Source organism: Lepidochelys kempii, chromosome 1 (genome assembly GCF_965140265.1).
Source record: "Lepidochelys kempii isolate rLepKem1 chromosome 1, rLepKem1.hap2, whole genome shotgun sequence".
In the NCBI taxonomy this organism is placed as follows: domain Eukaryota; kingdom Metazoa; phylum Chordata; order Testudines; family Cheloniidae; genus Lepidochelys; species Lepidochelys kempii.
This window is the reverse complement of record NC_133256.1, coordinates 45,622,447-45,645,068: the sequence shown is the minus strand read 5'-3', so window position 1 is coordinate 45,645,068 and position 22,622 is coordinate 45,622,447. Positions and strand designations below refer to the sequence as shown.

Below are 22,622 nucleotides of genomic sequence, written 5' to 3'. Positions count from 1 at the left end.
ATCTCCTTTGCACTGGTTACCACAGCTTTCTGGGCATGGAGAGGAGCATTCATGTGGCATGCACTGAAGGGGTGGCAGAGCTGGTGCTGTATCATGTGCTCTCTGGGAGTCTTCAGGAAGAATTCTGTCTGAGAATTATTCCTGGGGGCTCCTCGTGCAGCCTGGGTCCTGGCATCAAACTCACAATGGGGCCCTACATATATTTAATGAAAAGAAGACAATAATAACCAGTAATTTATGGCCAGAATGGCCTTGCTTATGGGTTGGTCTGTTTGTTGGATCATATTAAAGAAGTTCTGTATTAAAATCACAAATGAGTTTGATTCCCCAGGGTATTACTAATTAAGAGGTCTCTTGGTTTTTGGTCTCTTATTTTTACTGTTTCTCTCCCTCTGTGTGAAACTTGCAAGCTGCTAATTGTGTTAGTACATCCTAAGACAGAGTCTGTTCTCAAAGCGATACTTTGTAACAACAGAAACAGCACACAGAGACTCCCTGCCCTTTTGTTGTATTCATCTCGCTTTGTTAACAATTGTGATTAAAATAGAGATAGAGGATGTATGTGGATGAATGCTTGGTGTGGATAATAACTGACTGATCAGGGAGGTGCCAGCCTAAGAATCCAGTGTCCATCGGCTGAAGAAGGCGTCAAGTGGAAACAACCAGAGGACCCCCAGAGGGCAGACTGGAATCCACCCAACAGCCTCAAGGATGGGAGAACCGAAGAACAAGATAATATCTGGCAGCACAGAGCCGTCAGGAATGTGCCATCTGCTGATTGATTCAGCAACAGCATAATGAAGCAATTCCCATAGACTGGCATAGGAATAAATTCCTATAAAAATGGACTCTAGAAATTGAGAACTTTGGGGTCTGATTCTGGAAACCAACTTCCAGGAGCATCAGATGAGCATCTGACAAGGCCCTGCTTCCTCCTCGTGTCCAGGCCACCTGGCCAGTGGCTTGGCACGAGCAACTCTAAGGCTGGTAACTATGATAACAACCTTGCAGAACCTGTGTGTGTATGAATGAATCTGTGAATAAATATGAAATTGAATGGAATGTTATAGCTATAACTAACTGCTTACTATGATTCTTTCTGTATTCACAATAAATGTGGCATTTTGCCTTTTCCCCTTTAATAAGATCCTGCTGGTTTTTCTTTTATTGGTATAACATGTTAACCTATATTTAATAGTCAGTTCTTTACTATGAAAATGAATGCCCTAGCCCCCACTTTTGGAAACAGACTTGGGCTTCATTTTATAGTACAAAGCTTCAGAGGAGAGTCCAAAGCACAATGCATATGGTGCAACGGCACAAGGCCAAAGTCAGGATGAAGGCAGTGTTTATTGCTAACAAACAGAAAGTCCACATGTGCCCAAACAAATGCAAAATTTCAAAAACGTAGGTGCTCTTGGAAGTTGCTACAGTCACTGACATAGTAACAAAACAAAATCTACATCCCATCAAGAGGATTTCAGGCTGGATATTTCCCCCCGCAGATATTTCACTTGTGCTTTCCAGGCTGGAAGGGACTTTGATATAAAATGACATTTACTAGGATGACAACCTGCTCCAGGTTAAATCACAGAGTTGACATCACTGCTCCTCAGCTTTCCTAGCACCAAGCTGATGTTATTTCCCTTGGTGAATAACCTATAGACTATTCGCAAAAAGAAAAGGAGTACTTGTGGCACCTTAGAGACTAACCAATTTATTTGAGCATAAGCTTTCGTGAGCTACAGCTCACTTCATCCAATGTGATGCATCCGATGAAGTGAGCTGTAGCTCACGAAAGCTTATGCTCAAATAAATTGGTTAGTCTCTAAGGTGCCACAAGTACTCCTTTTCTTTTTCCATGAGTATGTGTAACTAAAATTGGCAACCCTATCCATGGGTCCTGCACATGCCTATCACAACACGCAGTATACCTCATCCAGTTAATTAAATGCCCCAATAACAACTATGTGGGTGAAGCCAGACAATCAGTATGCTCTCGCATGAATTCACACAGGAAAATGATAAAAGACAAAAACACCACATTATCCGAGGGCAAAGAGTTTTCACAAAACTATCACTATATCTGACCTCTCAGTCCTCATCCTCAAAAGAAACTTGCCCAATACCTTCCAAAGAGGAGCCTGGGAACTTAAATTCATAACTTTGCTGGACACTAAAAATCCTGGTTTTAAAAAGGACCCTGGATTTTTGGCTTATTACAACAATCTGTAACCCACTAAACCCCCACAATTTTTTGTCCTATGATTGCAGAGTTGCTAACTGGCCATTTCACCTTGAATGTTCCCTTACAATATATGTTAACTGTTTATGCTAAACAATCTGTTTCACCTTGTGTTTAGCTGTGAGTTCTGAGTACCTTTCCCAGACCCGAAGAAGAGTTCTGTGTAGCTGCTCGAAAGCTTGTCTCTCTCACCAACAGAAGTTGGTCAAATAAAAGATATTACCTCACCCACCTTGTCTCCTTCAGAGTTTATCTGTTTCTGATCAGAGGGCTGGCTCTACAGTTATTGTTCAGAGAGTATGATCCACACATCTTTAATTACATATGGGCTCTCTTTTCCTGAACCTTATTTCTGACTGATCATCCTTGTCGACGTCACGGTCTCCTTTGAGAACAGGACCCTGGCCTTCTGCAAAGCCCGAGCTCATAAGCTGGACAAATACACCCCCCTGGCTGACACCCTGAGAGCGAAGGGCTACGAGGTGCAGATGGATGCCCTGATCGTCGGAGCCCTGGATGCTTGGGACCCCTGCAATGAACATGTGCTGCAGACCTGTGGGATCGATTGAAGCTACGCACAGCTCATGCGGCGCCTCATGGTCTCGCACACCATCCGATGGTCCAGGGACATCTACATTGAACACATCACCGGCCACCGACAGTACCAGGAGGTGTGAGCTGGTACGACATCGTGCATCCACTATGGGAAAGGGACTGAGAGACTTTTTCCATTGGACGATATGAACTGGAACCATAAACTCACTGAACATTAAATCCCACCAAATGAGGGTAAATCCATCCTCATCATCGTATCCACTCATTATACTCCACACCTGAACATAGCCATCATATGAACAACATATCCCCATATCTCAGTGTCTGTACTTTGACCCGTTAAACTTTTAGCCCCAATCAGGGAGATTGCAGATTATGTATTCCTTACGCCACCCACTCCTAAACCGAATTTCGCACCCCTTGATAATCTGTACCTTATTCCCTGATAACCAGAAACTTCTGTGCTTAAACTCTGTACCGTTTTCTTTTTACTTCAACATCATCTTAATAAAATTATTAAATCTGTTCTTGTTAAAGATGTGCTGAACAGTCATGAAGCCAGTAAATTGGATTGCACTCCTTCCACAGAGGCAGCGCAATGGTGCATACTGCATGTGTCCAGAGGGCAAGGGACTGGGCACTTGAGTGTAACAAAATGGAGTGTGTACCTAACCTGCAGAGGGAAAACGTGGGGCTTGTGAAGCCCAGAGTGGCATACTTGTACTGCCAGCGGCTAGTAGCTGGGGATATTTTCCCCTGGTGGGCAAAGACAAGTCTCCCTCCTGCTGCAAGCAGGTGATAGTGATTCACTCCAAATATCTTGGTTAACCCTGCAAAGTGTCACACCTTCCCTTACTGCTCCCTGAGTTAGATAAGGAGTTTATGCATTTCTTCTTCATCAAGATATATGTAGCTCCTGTTTTGCACCACTACTATTAAAAAAAAAAAGCAAAAGCTTGTGTGAAAGTGAAGAGATATCATAAATCTTTGCACTCATCATTCCCCTGGCCCACAGATTTAAAACACAAATTCTTTTCTTTTATTGAAGAAAAGGCTAAAAATAAGCTGTGTAGAACAGCTTTTGTAATGAAAAAAATATTAAATAAGTCAGCTTATTGTAAAATACGTCTTCCTTAAAAACCCATTAAAAAGCAGAGAAGTTCATATTTCATATGGATGGATATATACCAAAAAGTGCCCTGCTGATCAGTTTTTTTAATACTCTCTGCCCTTGTGAAATGCCTGCACACTTTTGTCCTTCAATCCATGACTGGAAAATGTCCTACCAAGACCTCCTTCCTCCTGACTTTTTACAAGTATTTTTAATAAAAACTAAAAATCCACGGTTCAGAGCTCTGTTGTACTGCCTCAGGCCTCCTCAGAACCCGACTCCAGTGTAGGATGTCTCCTTTTTAAAAAACATCTTGTTTTATAAGCATACAAGGAGCAATAATAATCCTCCAAAATAGGAGCCTGATTTAAAACCCATTGAAGTGAATGGAGAGCGTCCCTTTTGAATTCAGTGGCCACTGGGTTAGGGGCCCTGTGTGCCCAGAAGATATCTCCTTCTCAAGTATTTGAGCTCTGTAAGTATGTTACAAGTCCTTGTCTCACTTTGAATGTTAAGAAGAGAAGGCAGAAACTTTCTAAGGCAAAACCAATACTATGTTAAGGAGAGTTCTTTGTTTGGGCAGTAGGGATGGCAGAAGTTACTCAGATGTTTAAACAGAAAAATACTGTAATATGGCCCAGATCCTTAGCTGTACTGCAGCCATTTTGTGTTGACCTGCTGGCACAAAGGGACCCTGTAGACTTCTAGCAGACCATGGGAGGGTTACCCCAGTGTAGGGGGACCCCTCCAGGGGCATGGAGCCAATGTAGTAGTAAGAGGTCTGGTCTGGTCTGGGTTAAGGGGATGAGGCCAAGGTGTTCTTGTGACCTATTGTTTCCTGGCTTCTATGTTGGCCCATTTTGACTTTTGGCAGCCAGTGCAAGTTAGCTCACACCTCAGACTGCTCTATCTCACATAGGGGACAAGATCAGTGCACTACTCTAAAGCCACCTTTGTGATGCCCTCTTGAGGTGCCCTGTGTGCCTCTTGGTCAGTGCTGAGGATCTGGCCCTGTACAGCTACTGTTTGCTGGTCTTTGGAACACATTCTGATAAGAAGAATTATAAGCAGGGAAAATAGTTGTCTCCATTTTTAAGCATACCACTTTTTCTAATCCAGTCTTTACAAACTACTCTCATAGGTTGTCTCTTTCCCAGCATTCCTTCCCTTTAACAGACTACTTCACTGACACAAGTTAGGAAACCCCTCTGGCTGGGGATGAGAAGCATGATGACAGGTACATTAAGAAAGTGGATGGACACAGGTTAGGATCATTAGGTTAGAATCCCTCTATGCTGGAAGCTGGGTGCAAAGCTGTACATTGATATACCCTGCCCTTCGCTAAGTCGTGGCTTGGTCACTATTTGACTAAAGATGCAGAGGAAAAGTATATATATCGTATATGGCTGCAGCAATTGTGTTGTTAATTGGCCTTTCGAATTGGACAGATTGTATGAAATCCTGAGCCTTTGGCTAGGGCACACCCCCAGCTCTTTGGAGGATATTTTCAGTAGGCAATACTGCTTTTTATTAGATGCCTTCACCTCCCCATTTGGGCCTGTGATATGTTTAAAGACCATTTGTACACCAGGCGTAAGGGTGAAGTTGGCTTTGATGATTAAGAAAAAAATCCAACTAGTCATTCAAGTGCATCCTGCATTTTTTATTATGTAAATAATATATCTATTATTTCATTTTAAAACAGCAAGGCAAACCCTTGTTAGTGCACATGGCATGTAACTGTCTGAATAACACAGCTAAATTGTGACAGACTCTGCCCTGCTTAGGGGGACACCTTCTCTCCTGGCACTGCTCCTGGTGCACAGGGATAACAGATTAATCAACCATGTGCCCCGATATAGACAGGATGGAGTGGGAAGGGGGCGGGGCAAAGCAATGATCCAGTTATTTATCCTCCCACTTTTAGGCATCTCGCTCCCCAGTGGGGAAATGGAATGAACAACGTCTTCACTCCCCAGAACTCAGGGAGCGAAGGGACTGCTACTGTGAGAGGACCTTGCACAGGCATGCAAGGAGGTAGATGAGGGGAGAGGGTTGGACTAGATGATCTCCTGAGGTCCCTTCCAACCCTGATATTCTATGATTCTAAGGTGAGTCTTCTTGCACGTCCCTCTGCCCCTGTGCACCCATGGGAGTGCTTCATAGAATCTGGCCTTGTATAGACAACTTTGCAATCTTTCTATTGCAAGTTTTCTACAGAAAGCACACAGGACGATGGGAACACCCTTTCTAGTCATTCCAAGGGGTCCTGCAGGTGGGCCTGATGACTAACTGATATGGATCCTTTCCAAGCACACACATGGGAGCAAATGACTTTTTCTGTAATCTCTGTTTGCAAAACCGATGTGTCTAGAGTAAAGAACAACAGGGCTAAATTCAGCCCTGGTAAAGTGAGTGCCATTCTAGTACTGCAAGGGAGTCCCGCCCACTTATCCTGAGCCTGAGTCTGGCGCAGTCTGCACATGGTTATATAAGGAGTCAGTGGAGTCCCATTACAGTTGTTTGCCACCGATCTGTTGTTTACAAGTTAGAACAATTATTTTTAATATCTTTATATATGGCTGTTTTGCCCCTGCTGTTTAAAGCCCCAGTCCAAGGCCTATTCAAGTGAGTGAGGGTCCTTCTACCAGCCGAAGGTGTGCCCTCAGTAGTGTTATTTATTCAGTGATTGCTGTCTCTGGGGAGTAAGAGCAGGTCACCTGCTATCTTTGGTGGGAGGCATGGCCGAACTGCAGCCTCTCCTCAAACCCTTGCTGTCTCCAAGAAAGGTGCTTTGTTCAGGGGCATCACAGGCCAGCAGTGGCCTCCTCTCAGATGTCCCTCCTGTGACCCGAGGAAAGGGCTGGGCTGCCTCACAGGATCCCTTCCATCTCTGAATGGGAAAGTTGATGGTCAGTAAATGATCTCTTACGCTTCCTTTGGATGGAGACAGCAGGCACCTGGTGCTCCTGGCTATAGCTGGGCCTAGAAGCAGAGACCATTTCAGGTGCATTTTATTTCCTTAGGCAAGCACTTAAAACAGCTGCCTATGTTCCTCATCTGGGATTGGATCCTGCACAGCAAAGGTGTCTATTGTTGTGTACATACGTGCCAGGTAAATAGTGATGAGTAGGGCAGGAAGCAAAGAGGAACCTGAGCCTGTATTATTGAGAATGCTGCAGTGTGACCTCTAGACTGTGTACAGTGGATTACACCTTCAGCTCCCAGCAACACTGGTGTAAATCTGGAAGGAGCTCTATTGAATTCAGTGGATTTACACTGGCATAAAGCTGGAGTAACTGGGAGCAGAATCTGGCCCTAGCCAGTGCTTCTCTTTCCTTGCGCCGGCACTCACAAATGCATTGGAGTGCAACAACCTTGTGCTCCCTACCGTGCACTCTTCAGACTCAGAGACAGGCAGGATCAATGCCAGACTGTCAGTGATACACAGAATTTGAAAACAGGGAATAGGTCTTTGAACCACAGCAGAGCCCTTCAAGTGTTCCCTCCCTGCCTGAAAAGCAAAAGCAGCACAGCAATTCCTTTGGAAGGGGAAGGGGAATACACAGCAGAGATGAAAACAGAGATAAAAGTGATATTGCAAATGTGATCTCGGCCCCCGTTGGACCATTCTGTGGGGATGGAGAAGCGAAGCCCTACCACAGTCTGAAAATTCCTACATCAACAGTAGGCCTTGGTAATGCAAATCCCTTTGAGGGCACAGCAGGGAGCCCAAGTTATGGTGCTCCAGCACAAGTGTCAGGGAAGGGTGGTGTAAGGGTTTTTAAAAATGGAAGAAGACAAATAAAGTTAAGCCCGAAGTAAAGTCCTCTGCATTCAGTGGGTGTCTCATGCTCTTGAATGCCTGCTCTCTGACTCTCCAGGGTGTGGGTTAAAAAGGAACTGGATGTGGGGGACTCAGGATGGCAGGGTCTGGGGAGACAAGGCTTTTTCACAAGCCTGATCAAGCTAATAATCAGACTTCATATTAAGGTTCTGTTTATATAGGGTTACCAAATGGTTACTATATGTTATAAGCATGTTGGAGTATGGGTTATTGATGATTATAAACCATTGTTATAAGCAATCACTTAACCTAACGGACTCTATAACAATTTATATAAAACACCTATTGACCATTTATTAATCCTTTATGAACCATTTTAAAATGGAACCTTCATATCAAATGCAACCAAGTTAATGAGGCTCTTAGCTACCCTTAGTCTTGCCATTAAGCAGGAGTAGTGTGGAAGCTGCACAGCCATGCTTTCATTGATAAGCGTTCAGTTGTTCCTGCACCCAGCACCCCGGTTCCGTTAATCATTTTTTGCTCTATGGTAAGCATAACACACCCCACCTATGCTGGGATGATTCAGGTACAAAGAATTCAGCCTGATGTCTGGGTCCTGAGGAGGACCCATTTTCCTCTCCCTAGAGATGCAATCAATGTTCTAATGGTCACTGCCTTTCCTATCAGCTTCCAGAACAGAACAAAAAAGGGAAATGTGCTCACCCAGATGTACATAGAATAAATGGGATGAGTGGCACCAGTTGAGTTAGTCCCTGCCTTTCAAGGCACGTAGAGATTATAACCAATTTACTAAGTGTTAGCTTTTGTAGAACACTGATTTTGGGTTTTGATCTTGGTGCTCTTCCATTTGTAACCGGGAGTGCAGTACGTGTAAACTCACACAAGCAAAGTAATGAATTCCTAGCTAACAGTGCACTGCCACAGCGGAAGGCTTTCTGAGCTGGGTGGCATGTTCAGATGCTGTTTGAGAACAATGCCCCTCTGCCGTGTACATTGGCCAAACCGGACAGTCTCCACGCAAAAGAACAAATGGACACAAATCTGACATCAGGAATCATAACATTCAAAAACTGGTAGAACACTTCAACCTCTCTGGCCACTCAGTAGAAGATTTAAGGGTGGCAATTTTATAATAGAAAAGCTTCAAAAACAGACTCCAAGGAGAAACTTGAAGCTGAGCTTGAATTAATATGCAAAGTAGATACCATTAACTTGGGTTTGAATAGAGACTGGGAGTGGCTGGGTCATTACACATATTGAATCTATTTCCCTATGTTAAGCATCCTCACACCTTGTCAATTGTCTAAATGGGCTTAGATAAATGGGATTATCACTACAAAAGTAAAGGAGTACTTGTGGCACCTTAGAGACTAACCAATTTATTTGAGCATGAGCTTTCGTGAGCTACAGCTCACTTCATCGGATGCATCTTCTACACTTTCCACAGTATGCATCCGATGAAGTGAGCTGTAGCTCACGAAAGCTCATGATCAAATAAATTGGTTAGTCTCTAAGGTGCCACAAGTACTCCTTTTCTTTTTGCGAATACAGACTAACACGGCTGTTACTCTGAAACCTGTCACTACAAAAGTTTTTTTCTCCTGCTGATAATAGCTCATCTTAACTAATTAGCCTCTCATAGTTTGTATGGCAACTTCCAACTTATCTATATGTGTATATATATATATACATATATATCTTCTTACTATATGTTCCATTCTAATCATTTGATGAAGTGGGCTGTAGCCCATGAAAACTTATGCTCTAATAAATTGGTTAGTCTCTAAGGTGCCACAAGTACTCCTGTTCTTTTTGTTTGAGAACAGAGGATACAGATTTATAGTTCACCGTCTGTGAATAATAAAGATAATGCAGGATTAGCTCCAGTGTGTATGGTTATGAACCTGTCTCCACAACAACAAGGTAAAATTATTGTTCCCTGCAAGGCCACAAAAATTCACCACTGGGCTTAGGAAGATACTTTATTACAGCTCTGCAGGTTTCCTTGTACCACACGACAAGGAATAATTGCTTTTGTTACATGTGAGAAAGGACATTTTTCACATATGTTAGTATCTGAAGCCCTACTTACCAACTTCATCCCTGATGTTTGCAAGCTCAACTGACAACTCCTTTTCTTTCACAAGGGCACTTTCATTCTGTTAAAAAAAATAAAAGGATATGTATAGTGTTAGGATATAGATATTCAGGCCTGTCTGTAAAGGCCTATACCTTAAGAATTTAGGTATACATTTATCATTTAGCTAGTTATAGAGGTATAAAAGAAAGAATCAAAATCACTGTCTGCCTATGTAAGGGCCTTCTCTCACTGTGACGTCTGAGGCCCTGGTCTTAGGCTAAGGCCTTTGGCTAAGCTGCAGAGGCAGCCATAAGTTGGGAAGCGAACGGTCACATCCTCACATTCCAAACTAGTCATCTTGAAATAAGGCAATCTGGGGCTGTTAGGAAGGTGATCCGATCTATCACCTCCAGAGAAAGGGAAGAGCCTAGAAGATGTAAAAGGAAATTTAGTTTGATAGTTTTCTGTTTGGTAAGAACTCACTTATCAATAGACACAGCTGGGAAACACTTATGTCTTTACAGATGTAGTTGTGAAATCCTCACTTCTGTATTGTTTTGTCATTATAGTTTCCCCTTTATGATTGTTTATTTGCATGGTCTCTGTCTGGTTCTGTGATTGTTTCTGTCTGATGTATAATTAATTTTGTTGGGTGTAAACTAATTAAAATGGTGGGATATAACTGGTTAGCTAATCATGTTACAATATGTTAGGATTGGTTAGGTAAATTTCAGTAGAATGATTGGTTAAGGTATAGCTAAGAATATTACTATATAAATTAGGGGCAAACAGGAAGTAAATTGGGATTCGAAAATAAGGAAAAAGGAACTTCGATTTAAGCTTGCTGGAAGTTCACCCAATAAACATTGAATTGTTTGCACCTTCGGGTATTGTTGCTCTCTGTTCATGCGAGAAGGACCAGGGAAGTGGGAGAGTGAAGGAATAAGATCTCTAACATCTAGTTCCTCGATTTATCCCAGATAAGCACTTTCACATGTTTATTTACTAAGCTGGATTAGGTAAATTCTTCAGATCTAGTTTTGTAATTATTATGAACTAATTCTCTTTTAAAAAGAAAAGGAGTACTTGTGGTACCTTAGAGACTAACCAATTTATTTGAGCATAAGCTTTTGTGAGCTACAGCTCACTTCATCGGATGTAGCTCACGAAAGCTTATGCTCAAATAAATTGGTTAGTCTCTAAGGTGCCACAAGTACTCCTTTTCTGTTTGCAAATACAGACTAACAAGGCTGTTACTCTGAAACCTCTCTTTTAAAACCAACTGTGGAAGCCAGCATTGACATAATCATGTTTCACGGAAGACTAAGGAATACAATATTATATTTACACACACATCTGTATTTGCAAGTCAGTGTTTGTGCGTGTCTGTGTTCCAGTTTGTGTGGACAGCACATATAAAATGGTATTAATGATATTCATATAGACAAACATATTTGTGTCCCTGCATATAGCAATATAGCTAGATCTAGATAGTGCAATATACACATACACATAAATCGGACTGTGTATATTAATATATTTATAGCATTATGTGGATAGTATACACAGTACACACACAAATACCAGTAATAATCCGACTTTCAAGTCTATATTTCCAGCTTTATGCATGGATATGGTACATTTTAATTAGACCAGAAGAAAAAAGACCACCTCAAAAAAGGAACCCCTGAATTCTTTTAACATACAACAAAGAATTAAGACAGACATTTAGCCGGAAGAATATAAAACATATTTATATTGGCAATACTAAGATGTCTCTACTAAAGAGTAAGGATTTTGGTAGCAGATATTTCATAAGAGCTGAATGAATCATGCGAGAAAGCTATCTGCAGGGAAATCCACAGGAGAGTGATTTAGTACAAGTGATCCCAGAGTAACAGCATGCACATAAAGCCACTTTTAAATTGGAATGTACCCTGTGATACATTAGGGAGGAGACAAAGGAACATATCCTACTGGGAACGTCACCAATGATTAGGAAAACTAAATCAAGCTACTATATAAATATGCCCCCAGCAAGGAGAGAACCAGAGTCTTTAAAAGGCACTACAGAAAAATCATATTCAGGGGAACATCCAAGGTAGTAGCAAATTCAATGGAAAGGAATCCCAGCAAGTAAACTGGTCAGCACTATGCAGGGCTGAAGGGAATCCAGGCACTTTAAGGACCAGTTCAGCAGCAGGCACTATGAAACATATGGCAGAAAGCTGGTGATTCTGTAACCGATTTTTATTTCCCTGCAGTCCAACAGTTAACTGAACAAAAATTTTAACAGAAATACATGAAAAAAAGATAAAATTAAGAGCTAGAGAAGGAACTTTCTATAAAAAGAGCAGAAATACCGATAAAATAAAAAAGATTAATAGACTCTCCCTCCAGTCCCTGTTGTTTCTTCTTTAGCCTGCAGTGAGCACAATCCCTGTGCAACCTTCCTGTGCTCCTATGTGTTCTGCTCTCACACTGCCTCTGTAATCAGCATGTCTCAGCAAAGCCTCTCCCACCCGGTGCTTGTCTCTATGACACTACACCATTTGACTGGTTTTAGGCCATCTTGGATGAACTGTAGCAAGCATTTTGAGAAGAAAGAAAAAAGGAAAATATATATTGTTCTAAAATCTAGGCCATATTTTAGAGTAGAAACCACATGTACATACACAAACATACAAATGATTTATAGTCTTAGAAAAGAGCTAGAAATAATTTTAAATGTGCTATTTTATGGTTGGGAGCAGACTGTAGTCGGGGTGATTCTGCAGCCCCTTTTCATTGCCACAGAACTGCAGAGCACCACAGTCCCCCCACAGATGCACAGATGCATCCGATGAAGTGAGCTGTAGCTCACGAAAGCTCATGCTCAAATAAATTGGTTAGTCTCTAAGATGCCACAAGTACTCCTTTTCTTTTTGCGAATACAGACTAACACGGCTGTTACTCTGAAAACAGTCCCTAAGAAATCCAGGGCCTGATTTCCATTCACACTTAGGTCACTTTACACCACTCTGGCAGTGTGGAGGGGCCTCAAAGTGGGAGTGATTTATATTTACACCCACTTAAAGGTCCTTTTTACTTGACTGCAGCAGTGTAAAATGGCCTTAACTTAAATAATTCAGCTGGTTTAAACTCTTAGTAAATGTGATGGCGATATCATAAAATATCCAACACAAACAATCAACAAGAATTAGAAGGTCCAATTTATCAGAATATATTATATATCTGCTATCAAATATGTTCCAACCATTAGTCAGTGAGTGTGATACTGTCACCACACTCACTTGTCTATCCACTGCTGCCAGGCTGTCTGTTACCACCCACTTCGGCTTCCAACCAGTGCTTTCATACACCAACCAGTGTATGTTCCAACTCAACCTTCCTCCTCCTCTTCTAGTTTGTTCCTCAGTTTTTGGGTTGGGAACCAGCAGCAGGTAAGCAGGTGGCACTGGGCACGCTACACTGGGTATCAGTGAAGGTTTCTGGAAGTGGGGAGACCAAGTGAGTTGAGATTTGTGACCTGCCCTGCCTATGTCCTGCACCAGACTTGGACTGAGTGGTACTTTAAAAAAAATAATGTTTTAAACACTATGTGAATGAAAGGACAATATTTACTGGCTAAACTTCTATAGCTGTTAAGGTCAGTTTATGCCATAGGGCAGCGTTTCTCAACCTGGGGTCCGCGGACCCCTGTGGGTCCCTGAGGGTACTCCAGGGGGTCCGTGGGCCCTGCTGAGAAACTCCTCCCCATCCCTCAACTCCTCCCCCTGCCTCCCAGCATGTCGGGGAACACGCTTCCTACCTGTCCCAGCTCCGTTCCACTCCCGGAAGCGGCCAGCACAAGCGGCCCTGGGGAGCCTAGCCACTATGGATGTAGAAGCCCTCTACACCAACATTCCACACAAAGATGAACTACAAGTCATCAGGAACAGTATCCTCGATAATGTCACAGCAAACCTGGTGGCTGAACTTTGTGACTTTGTCCTCACCCATAACTATTTCACATTTGGGGACAATGTATACCTTCAAATCAGCGGCACTGCTATGGGTACCCGCATGGCCCCACAGTATGCCAACATTTTTATGGCTGACTTAGAACAACGCTTCCTCAGCTTTCATCCCCTAATGCTCCTACTCTACTTGTGCTGCATTGATGACATCTTCATCAACTGGACCCAGGGAAAGAAGCCCTTGAGGAATTCCACCATGATTTCAACAATTTCCATCCCACCATCAACCTCAGCCTGGACCTGTCCACACAAGAGATCCACTTCCTGGACACTACAGTGTTAATAAGTGATGGTCACATAAACACCACCCTATACCGGAAACCTACTGACCGCTATACTTACCTACATGCCTCCAGCTTTCATCCAGACCACACCACAAGATCTGTTGTGTACAGCCAAGCTCTACGATACAACCGCATTTGCTCTAACCTCTCAGACAGAGACAAACACCTATAAGATCTCTATCAAGCATTCTTACAACTACAGTACCCACCTGTTGAAGTGAAGAAACAGACTGACAGAGCCAGAAGAGTACCCAGAAGTTACCTACTACAGGACAGGCCCAACAAAGAAAGTAACAGAACGCCACTAGCCATCACCTTCAGCCCCCAACTAAAACCTCTCCAACGCATCATCAAGGATCTACAACCTATCCTGAAGAACGACCCATCACTCTCACAGATCTTGGGAGACGGGCCAGTCCTTGCTTACAGACAGCCCCCTAGCCTGAAGCAAATACTCACCAGCAACCACACACCACACAGCAGAACCACTAACCCAGGAACCTATCCTTGAAACAAAGCCCATTGCCAACTCTGTCCACATATCTATTCAGGGGACACCATCACAGGGCCTAATCACATCAGCCACACTATCAGAGGCTCGTTCACCTGCACATCTACCAATGTGATATATGCCATCATGTGCCAGCAATGTCCCTCTGCCATGTACATTGGCCAAACTGGACAGTCTCTACGTAAAAGAATAAATGGACACAAATCAGACGTCAAGAATTATAACATACAAAAACCAGTTGGAGCACACTTCAATCTCTTTGGTCACTCGATTACAGACCTAAATGTGGCAATTCTTCAACAAAAAAACTTCAAAAACAGACTCCAACAAGAGACTGCTGAATTGGAATTAATTTGCAAACTGGATACAATTAATTTAGGCTTGAATAAAGACTGGACGTGGATGTGTCATTACACAAAGTAAAACTATTTCCCCATGCTTATTTCCTTCCCCCCACCCCACTGTTCCTTATAGGTTCTTGTCAACTGCTGGAAATGGCCTACCTTGATTAGCACTACAAAAGGTCGTTGTCCCCCCCCCCCCGCTCTCCTGCTGGTAATATCTCACCTTACCTGATCACTCTCCTTACAGTGTGTTTGGTAACACCCATTGTTTCATGTTCTCTGTGTATATAAATCTCACCACTGTATTTTCCACTGCATGCATCTGATGAAGTGAGCTGTAGCTCACGATAGCATATGCTCAAATAAATTTGTTAGGCTCTAAGGTGCCACAAGTCCTCCTTTTCTTTTTGAGGATACAGACTAACATGGCTGCTACTCTGAAAAGTGCGATGTCTAGCTAACCTGCAGAGGGAAAAAGTGAGGCTTGTGAAGTCCAGAGTGGCATACTTGTGCTGCCAGTGGCTAGTAGCTGGGGATATTTTCCCCTGGTGGGCATAGACAAGGCTCCCTCCTGCTGCAAGCAGGCGACAGTGATTCACTCCAAATATCTTGGTTAACCCTGCAAAGTGTCATTACACAAAGTAAAACTATTTCCCCATGTTTGTTTCCCCCCCGCCCCCACTGTTCCTCACACGTTCTTGTCAACTGCTGGAAATGGCCCACCTTGATTATCACTACAAAAAGGTTGGGTTTTTTGTCCCCTCCCCTCCCCCCGGCTGGTAATAGTTCATCTTAACTGATCACTCTCCTTACAGTGTGTACGGTAACACCCATTGTTTCACGTTCTCTGTGCGTATAAATATCTTCTTACTATATGTTCCATTCCATGCATCCGATGAAGTGGGCTGTAGCCCACGAAAGCTTATGCTCAAATAAATTTGTTAGTCTCTAAGGTGCCACAAGTCCTCCTGTTCTTTTTACACCGCTTTTGTTTACTAGAGTGAACAGTAAACCCATCAGCATTGTTACATGATATTTGTTTTGCAGTAATGCCTGGAGGCCTGAGTCAGGACTGGAGACCCCACTACACTAGGCAGCGTGCAAAGTTTTGTTGAATAAAACACACAAAGAGGTGAGCTGAACTGGTTGAGAAGTGTATGGGTATGTTCAATGCTCCTCTGCTTCCGCCAAGCGCTCTCTGTTGGTGACAGTATACTGGCAATCTTGAGTGCTGTTTCCCAAAGCAGCAGCCCTGAACAGGATCCCCTTTATGCAGAACATCACAGCAATAGCCAATACCGGTTGACTAACACAGTGGGGTCATTTTAAGAAGAATTTTAATGGTGATACAGTCAATAGAGATGTAATAGATTTGTGGGGGCTGGAGGGGCAGGGCTCCAGGCAGAGCGTGAGGGGGTACACTGGCTATTTTATTGCCAGGTACACTGCTGAAGCTGGGCAGCACTTACTTGTCTCACCAGCTCTCACCTTTTCAAACAAAATCTATTTAATGCAAGGAAGAACTACATAAACCAATGATAAACACATACATACATACCAAAGTCAGACCGACACTTGTTATTATTCTACTTAAATGAAGTCACTGAAAAATAAGTAAATAATTATGACGTTTTTGCAAAAAAAAGAGAGAGTGTTAAAAATGGAACTTCAGCAAATTTCTGCCAAGTTATTTATCTTACAGTTAAAATTAACAAAACTAAAATAAAATCCCGTGATGAAACCCAGCATGAATGAATGCATAAGCTCTCTTCATAGGATCATTTTATGCTAACTTGTAACTTGAAGTGGTGAAGGAGTTCACACACCTGGGGTCCACAATCGCAGTCAACCTTTCACTTGAAATGGAACTCAACGTTTGCATTGGAAAAGTCACCACAACAATGTCTAGACTGAACAAAAGGGTCTGGCAAAATAACAAATTGACAGAACACACAAAGATCTATGTGTATCGTGCATGGGTTATCAGCACACTTTTGTATAGGAGTGAGACATGGCCTTTTACGCTCATCAGGAAAAAAGACTCAACAGGTTTCATGTGCGTTGCCTTCGTCGAATCTTTGGAATCTCCTGGAAGGACAGAGTCACCAACACTGAGGTGCTCAAGCGGGCCAGCACACCCAGCATGCAAACACTCCTCATACAGAGACACCTCCACTGGCTTGGGTATGTGTGCCAAATGAATGATGGGTGCATCCCAAAGGACATCCTCTACGGTCAATTGGCATTTGGAAAAAGACCCAAAGGATGCCCCAAATTGCATTTCAAGGTCGTGTGCAAGCAAGACTTCAAAGAAATGGACATGGATGTGAACAACTGGGAAGATCACACTCAAGACTGCAGCCTTTGGAAACAAGAGCTTAACAAAGGTCTCCGGAGTTATGAGAGGAAGCCATCCAGCTTAGCAGAGGGGAAAAGAGCTTGCAGAAGGCAGAGCCCAAAGGGTCAAAACATCACCTTTAAACGTGACAGATACGGCAGAGATTGTGTCTCTTGAGTGGGTCTCTTCAGCCACAGATGCCATAACACCAACTGAGTAAATTCTTTACCTCTCAGGGGAACATATCCATAGTCTCTCGAGATTGAAAGATGCCTGCTACTACTAGAGTGCTAGGAATAGAAGACATAGGACTGGAAGGGACCTCTTGGGTCATCGAGTCCAGACCCCTGCTATCACAGGCAACCCTGTCATATGGTCCTGTTCATGAATTTATCAAACTCCATCTTAAAACTAGTTGTGTTGTTTGCCCCCACTATTCCTATTGAAAGGCTTATCCTACTCTTGGAGATGACTGATATATTGATTACTCTTTCCAAAATAAAAACGTTTTCTCTGAATGTGTTATGCTCTCTGAGTACAGAGGATGTGCAATAACTAGACACTGGGTTCACCCATATAAAGACCACAGTGCTACCACTCTTAGCATCCCCTGGGCTCTGCACTGTCAGTAATAGCCCAGTTTATTTATTGGCCAGAGATTTCTGACTGCCTTCCTGGATCTTGTTTAGCTGTTTGCTGGATGTGAGATGTGTAGATTAAATTCAGTGCCAAATTTTAAAATACCCCTCTTTGAAAAAGTTTTTTTTCTCTTTATTAGAACAATGCCACATACATTCAATTTTCCAATTCATTATAAACATCCTTGAGAAATAGCCCTTGATTTCCTTTGACCCTTTAACTGATGGTTTAGAGATTTGCCTTTGGTTTCTCTCTCTGACAGAGGAGATAGGTATGGCATTAGCTAATCTTCATAACAACCAAGAATATCCTGGATGTGCAGTGAACTCACAAATCCCTGACATGTTCTATTATCTTAATTTGCTTTGTCCGTGGTACATTATGTGTTTGGACTGGAGATATTTGTGAGACCAGTGTAAATACTACACTAATATGAAATGAAAAAGCCTCTCTTCATCTTCATCAACACGACTCTACTCAGAGCCACTACTTCAATCCTGGTAAATAAAGCCAGCAAATCAGAGATTCTAGCACCAGTTAAACTAAACAGGACTGCAAAGTCAAACTGAATCCGATGAGAAAACACAGCATCATCACATCCAGTGCTGAGGTTCAGTTGGGTCTAGTGTCAAAAACATCACTACTTTTACATAACTCCCCTAAACAAAAGCTAACGTCTGCCACAATAAATGTGTAAGCATCAAAATGAACATGACAGACCACTGAATTAATCCACCTCATTAATATTTATAGCAACAAAGAATATGTAACAGAAGACAAAGGAACAATCATGCTCCCTAGCCCTGAGCCTTAATAATCAAGCTTCATGACTAGAGGGCTCAAGGGATTAAAGGGATCTGTAGCCTTTTCTTCTCCAGGTCACCAGTTTGAACCCAGCCCCCCCGGTGACAGCGGCCAAGGGCCAAATTCAGCTCCAGTGTAAAAAGGCCCAACTCCAGTGAAGCCAGTGCCACATCTCACGGTGTTTCCATTTCCACTAGATGAGAAGGGAATAAAACTATGAGCCTGATTGTACATTCCTCACTCAATCAAAACTCCCTTTGCACAGATTCCGACCTCACTTACATTGCTGTAAATCCAGAGTAACTCCAACAGAGTGACAAAAAAGAAAAAAACAATTCATCCAAATAAATAACAGCGGCTAATCACAGTGATAGGTTATGTCACCATCTGTGGTTAAGTGACTTGCAAGCTCAATTCTGCATCCAGGTACCAGGGTGACTGGGCATTTTTAAAATGCCTTGATATAACAGACAAAGAGATACACTATATTTATACCAGGGACAATGAAATGAGACACTGGGCAATTGGAAATTTGCCTCGTTAAGGCAGGCAGGATTGGGACCAAAGCTTATGGAGCCTGTTTTACACCAGTGTAACTGCACTGATTTCAACAGAGTTACACCAGGGTAAAGCTGAAGAGACCCACTGGAGAAACAGGCTCTCCATGTAAGCAGCCTCTGACTCCCTTGTATTCACGCAGCCTTATCAAGTGTGATTTTTGTTTTTGATAATTGTATTTGTATTGCTCAGAAGCATTTGCAGCTACATCCTATGAAGTAATGCACATAGTTACATTGCACATATTATGGACTGGTGCAAACTAAAAATATGGTCAAGATGTAGACGTAAACTGGAGTAATAATAATCATTATTATTATATTTACCAATATTGGTCTGTATCCTGTGACCCTTAGTCCTTATTCAGGCAGAAGTGTTGACTTCCAAAGGGATTTGCCCTGGAGAGCCTCTTATCTGAGGATCTCAGAGAAATACTAATTATTAAATCTCACTGCACCTTGTCAGGTTGGTAAATATTATTGTTCCCACTTTACGGATGGGTAAAATTACCCAGAGAGAGGTGTAGAGAATTGCCAGGTGCTACTTGGGAAGTCAGCAGCAGCTGGGAACTGAATATGGGAGTCCTGACACCCTGTCTGTGCTCTTTCCTCAGACCATACTCCCTTCCGCCACAAGGTCTTTAAGAAGGACACTTTTGGTGTGTTATATTCCAAGTTATAACCATACATGTAGTACCACCCTGAGCATTTCTTCCATTTGAACTATACCTAGTACAAACATGCATTGCACACAGATGCTCTATAGCATTTGTGATTATAGCCACTGTTTTACGTCACCCCTCTGCACCTATTGCTTTGAAAATATTTCAGAATGTTTTAGTGTGGAAATGGTGCTTAGTCACCATTGTGCTTGATTCACAGTCACTTGGAGCAAGGTCTTATATTATCATTGGAAGGGCAAGCAGACACATTCATAATACTCTTACAGCAATAAATATTTCAGCTGATTCTTGAAGACGCAATAATGAAATCCCATTGCAACTGATGTTCATAAGGACTATCTTCCTTTCCAAAAAGGGGTGACTTTAAAAGTGCCATTTTAATCATACTAGATAGCAGGCAACCTTCCCCCATAATTCCCCTTAGGTTAAAGTTCCCAAGCAGAACTGATCACCAGGATGTTCCCCGGTGACTATATTTTAATGAGTTTTATATTAAACCATATATTTTCCTTAACCTGGCAGGCAACATACCTCAAGCTATATCTGAATGTATATTAAATAAATGGGAGGCAGGGAGAGCTTTTCATTAGACCTATTATACGGATCTTTCAAAAATCCAGCCTTTTATGAAATATACTGTACCAGCAAGTGTTCCTGCCAAGATATTTTCTATTAAGCAAATTAAAATCATATGTACATTCCCTTCCTGTTCTGTATATGCTCAGAAATCTAGGCAAGTGTCCAAAAGAATAGTATGACGAGCTACATGTTAGAACTGACATACAAATTCTCTCCCACATGCTATCCTCTAACTACCTGTGGCTATGATCTTGCTCTTGGTATTAACACATGTAACACAGTTCAGATCAGTGTTCAAGGTTTTGCTTGTCTACAGATTCACCCTGACAAAGGAAAATATATAGTTTGCCTTGTTTCTTTTCTAATGGATTCTATAATGTCAGAAAAGGAGGAACAACAGAGAGGTAAAATCTTAGGACAGTATGAGAATGAATAATCTCTGCAAGTGAAAAGCTAACTTTAAAACTCCATGCAGGGATCCTGCATAACTCGAGCTCTGAAGGTCTATGAAAAATGTATGAAAATCATAACGACAAATCAAGGCAGCTGTAACTAGAGCCCATGTCCCTGGTACCTTATTGTTTTATGAAAATGCAATTGTCACTTTGAGACTGCAGGATAAAATTATGTAAGGCACTGCAGTGTATGTGAAACCAATGGTTTGATTTGATACTAATGAATGAGAAGTCAGCACATTCTAAATAAGATGAGCATTACACCCATTTTAGTTACGCCAGGCACATTACCTACATTAGCTAGAGGAAGGAGCACAGATTTAATCAGCGTAACGGCTAGCTCTCTGCCCTTTCAATGAAGCATAAAAAGGAAGATGCAAAGTACCGTCTTGTCCAGGCACTGAAGGCAGTAATAAAGCTTGCAGCAGCACTGGCCCATCCTGGCAGGCTTGCTGAAAAGGAAACCAGCTTCATTCAGAGTGAAATTCCCAGGCAGCAGTAATGTCACAAAAGGCAGGTGCACACTGCTGCAGGCTGCCACAACTTGCATGTGGTCCCCTCAGCTACCTCATTTCTCTTAATAACTTCGGGAATCCAGAAGAAGGAGGTATAGGAAGAGGAGGCGGAGCATGCAGAGAGTGAGCAGCGTGTCAGCATCCTGATGTAAGAAGGGAGAGTCACTTTGCCACTAGAAGGTTCAGAGTGAGGCAGATCAATAGAGACACAATAATAGAGCCTTTATGAATTTCATCACCTCCGAGGACAGCCAGACTTTCCCTGCAAACTAATGGCCATCAGCTTGCCCTACTCAAGCCTCTTCAGCATTATGATCTGGTTTATCGGACACGTTTGCCCACAAAAGACAGTAACGAAGAACACGATAACATGAATGTATACAAGCAAAGCAAAAAAGGAAAAAGATTTTGAAACTTAACAGAGTAAGCACAAAATACAGTGGAATCTAGCTGCGGATCCATGTTCCCCATAAAAGGTGGGTCTTTATTGTCCTGGTCCTCAAAGTTACATTGAGTTATTTGCAACGATGATAATAATAATACTGTGCAATTATATACTGCCTTTAATCCAAACATCTGCAAATTCTTTATAGATTCATAGATATTTAGGTCAGAAGGGACCATTATGATCATCTAGTCTGACCTCCTGCACAACGCAGGGCACAGAATTTCACCCACCACTCCTGTAAAAATCCTCACAACTATATCTGTGCTATTGAAGTCCTCAAATCGTAGTTTAAAGACTTCAAGGAGCAGAGAATCCTCCAGCAAGTGACCTCTGCCCCATGCTGCAGAGGAAGGCGAAAAACCTCCAGGGCCTCTGCCAATCTGCCCTGGAGGAAAATTCCTTCCCGACCCCAAATATGGCAATAAGCTAAACCCTGAGCATATGGGCAAGATTCATTCTTTCTTACAACATCGCTGTACCAGAAGGACGCACTATTTGTAGGGTTGTTGGGCGTCCATATTTCAACTGGAACACCCAGTTGAAAAGGAACCCTGGCGGCTCACCAACTGGGCCATTAAAAGTCCGGTCAGCAGCGCAGCGGGGGCCCGGGGTTATGGCAGGCTCCCTGCCTGCCCTAGCTCCGC

The 22,622-nt window shown here is 42.6% G+C and overlaps 1 protein-coding gene across 11 annotated transcripts in view; it reads right to left on the bottom strand.

Moving 5' to 3' along the window:
• MTUS2 (microtubule associated scaffold protein 2) overlaps positions 1–22,622 on the bottom strand; it is a 502,826-nt gene that overhangs the window by 44,198 nt on the left and 436,006 nt on the right. For all 11 annotated transcript variants that reach the window (XR_012158528.1, XM_073340921.1, XM_073340900.1 and 8 more), the window contains one exon: positions 9,815–9,881. Coding sequence is in view for 10 of the 11 variants with exons in the window: in XM_073340921.1 (XP_073197022.1) it covers positions 9,815–9,881 (67 nt within the window). In the remaining variant the exon portion in view is untranslated. The remainder of the gene's footprint in view (positions 1–9,814; positions 9,882–22,622) is intronic.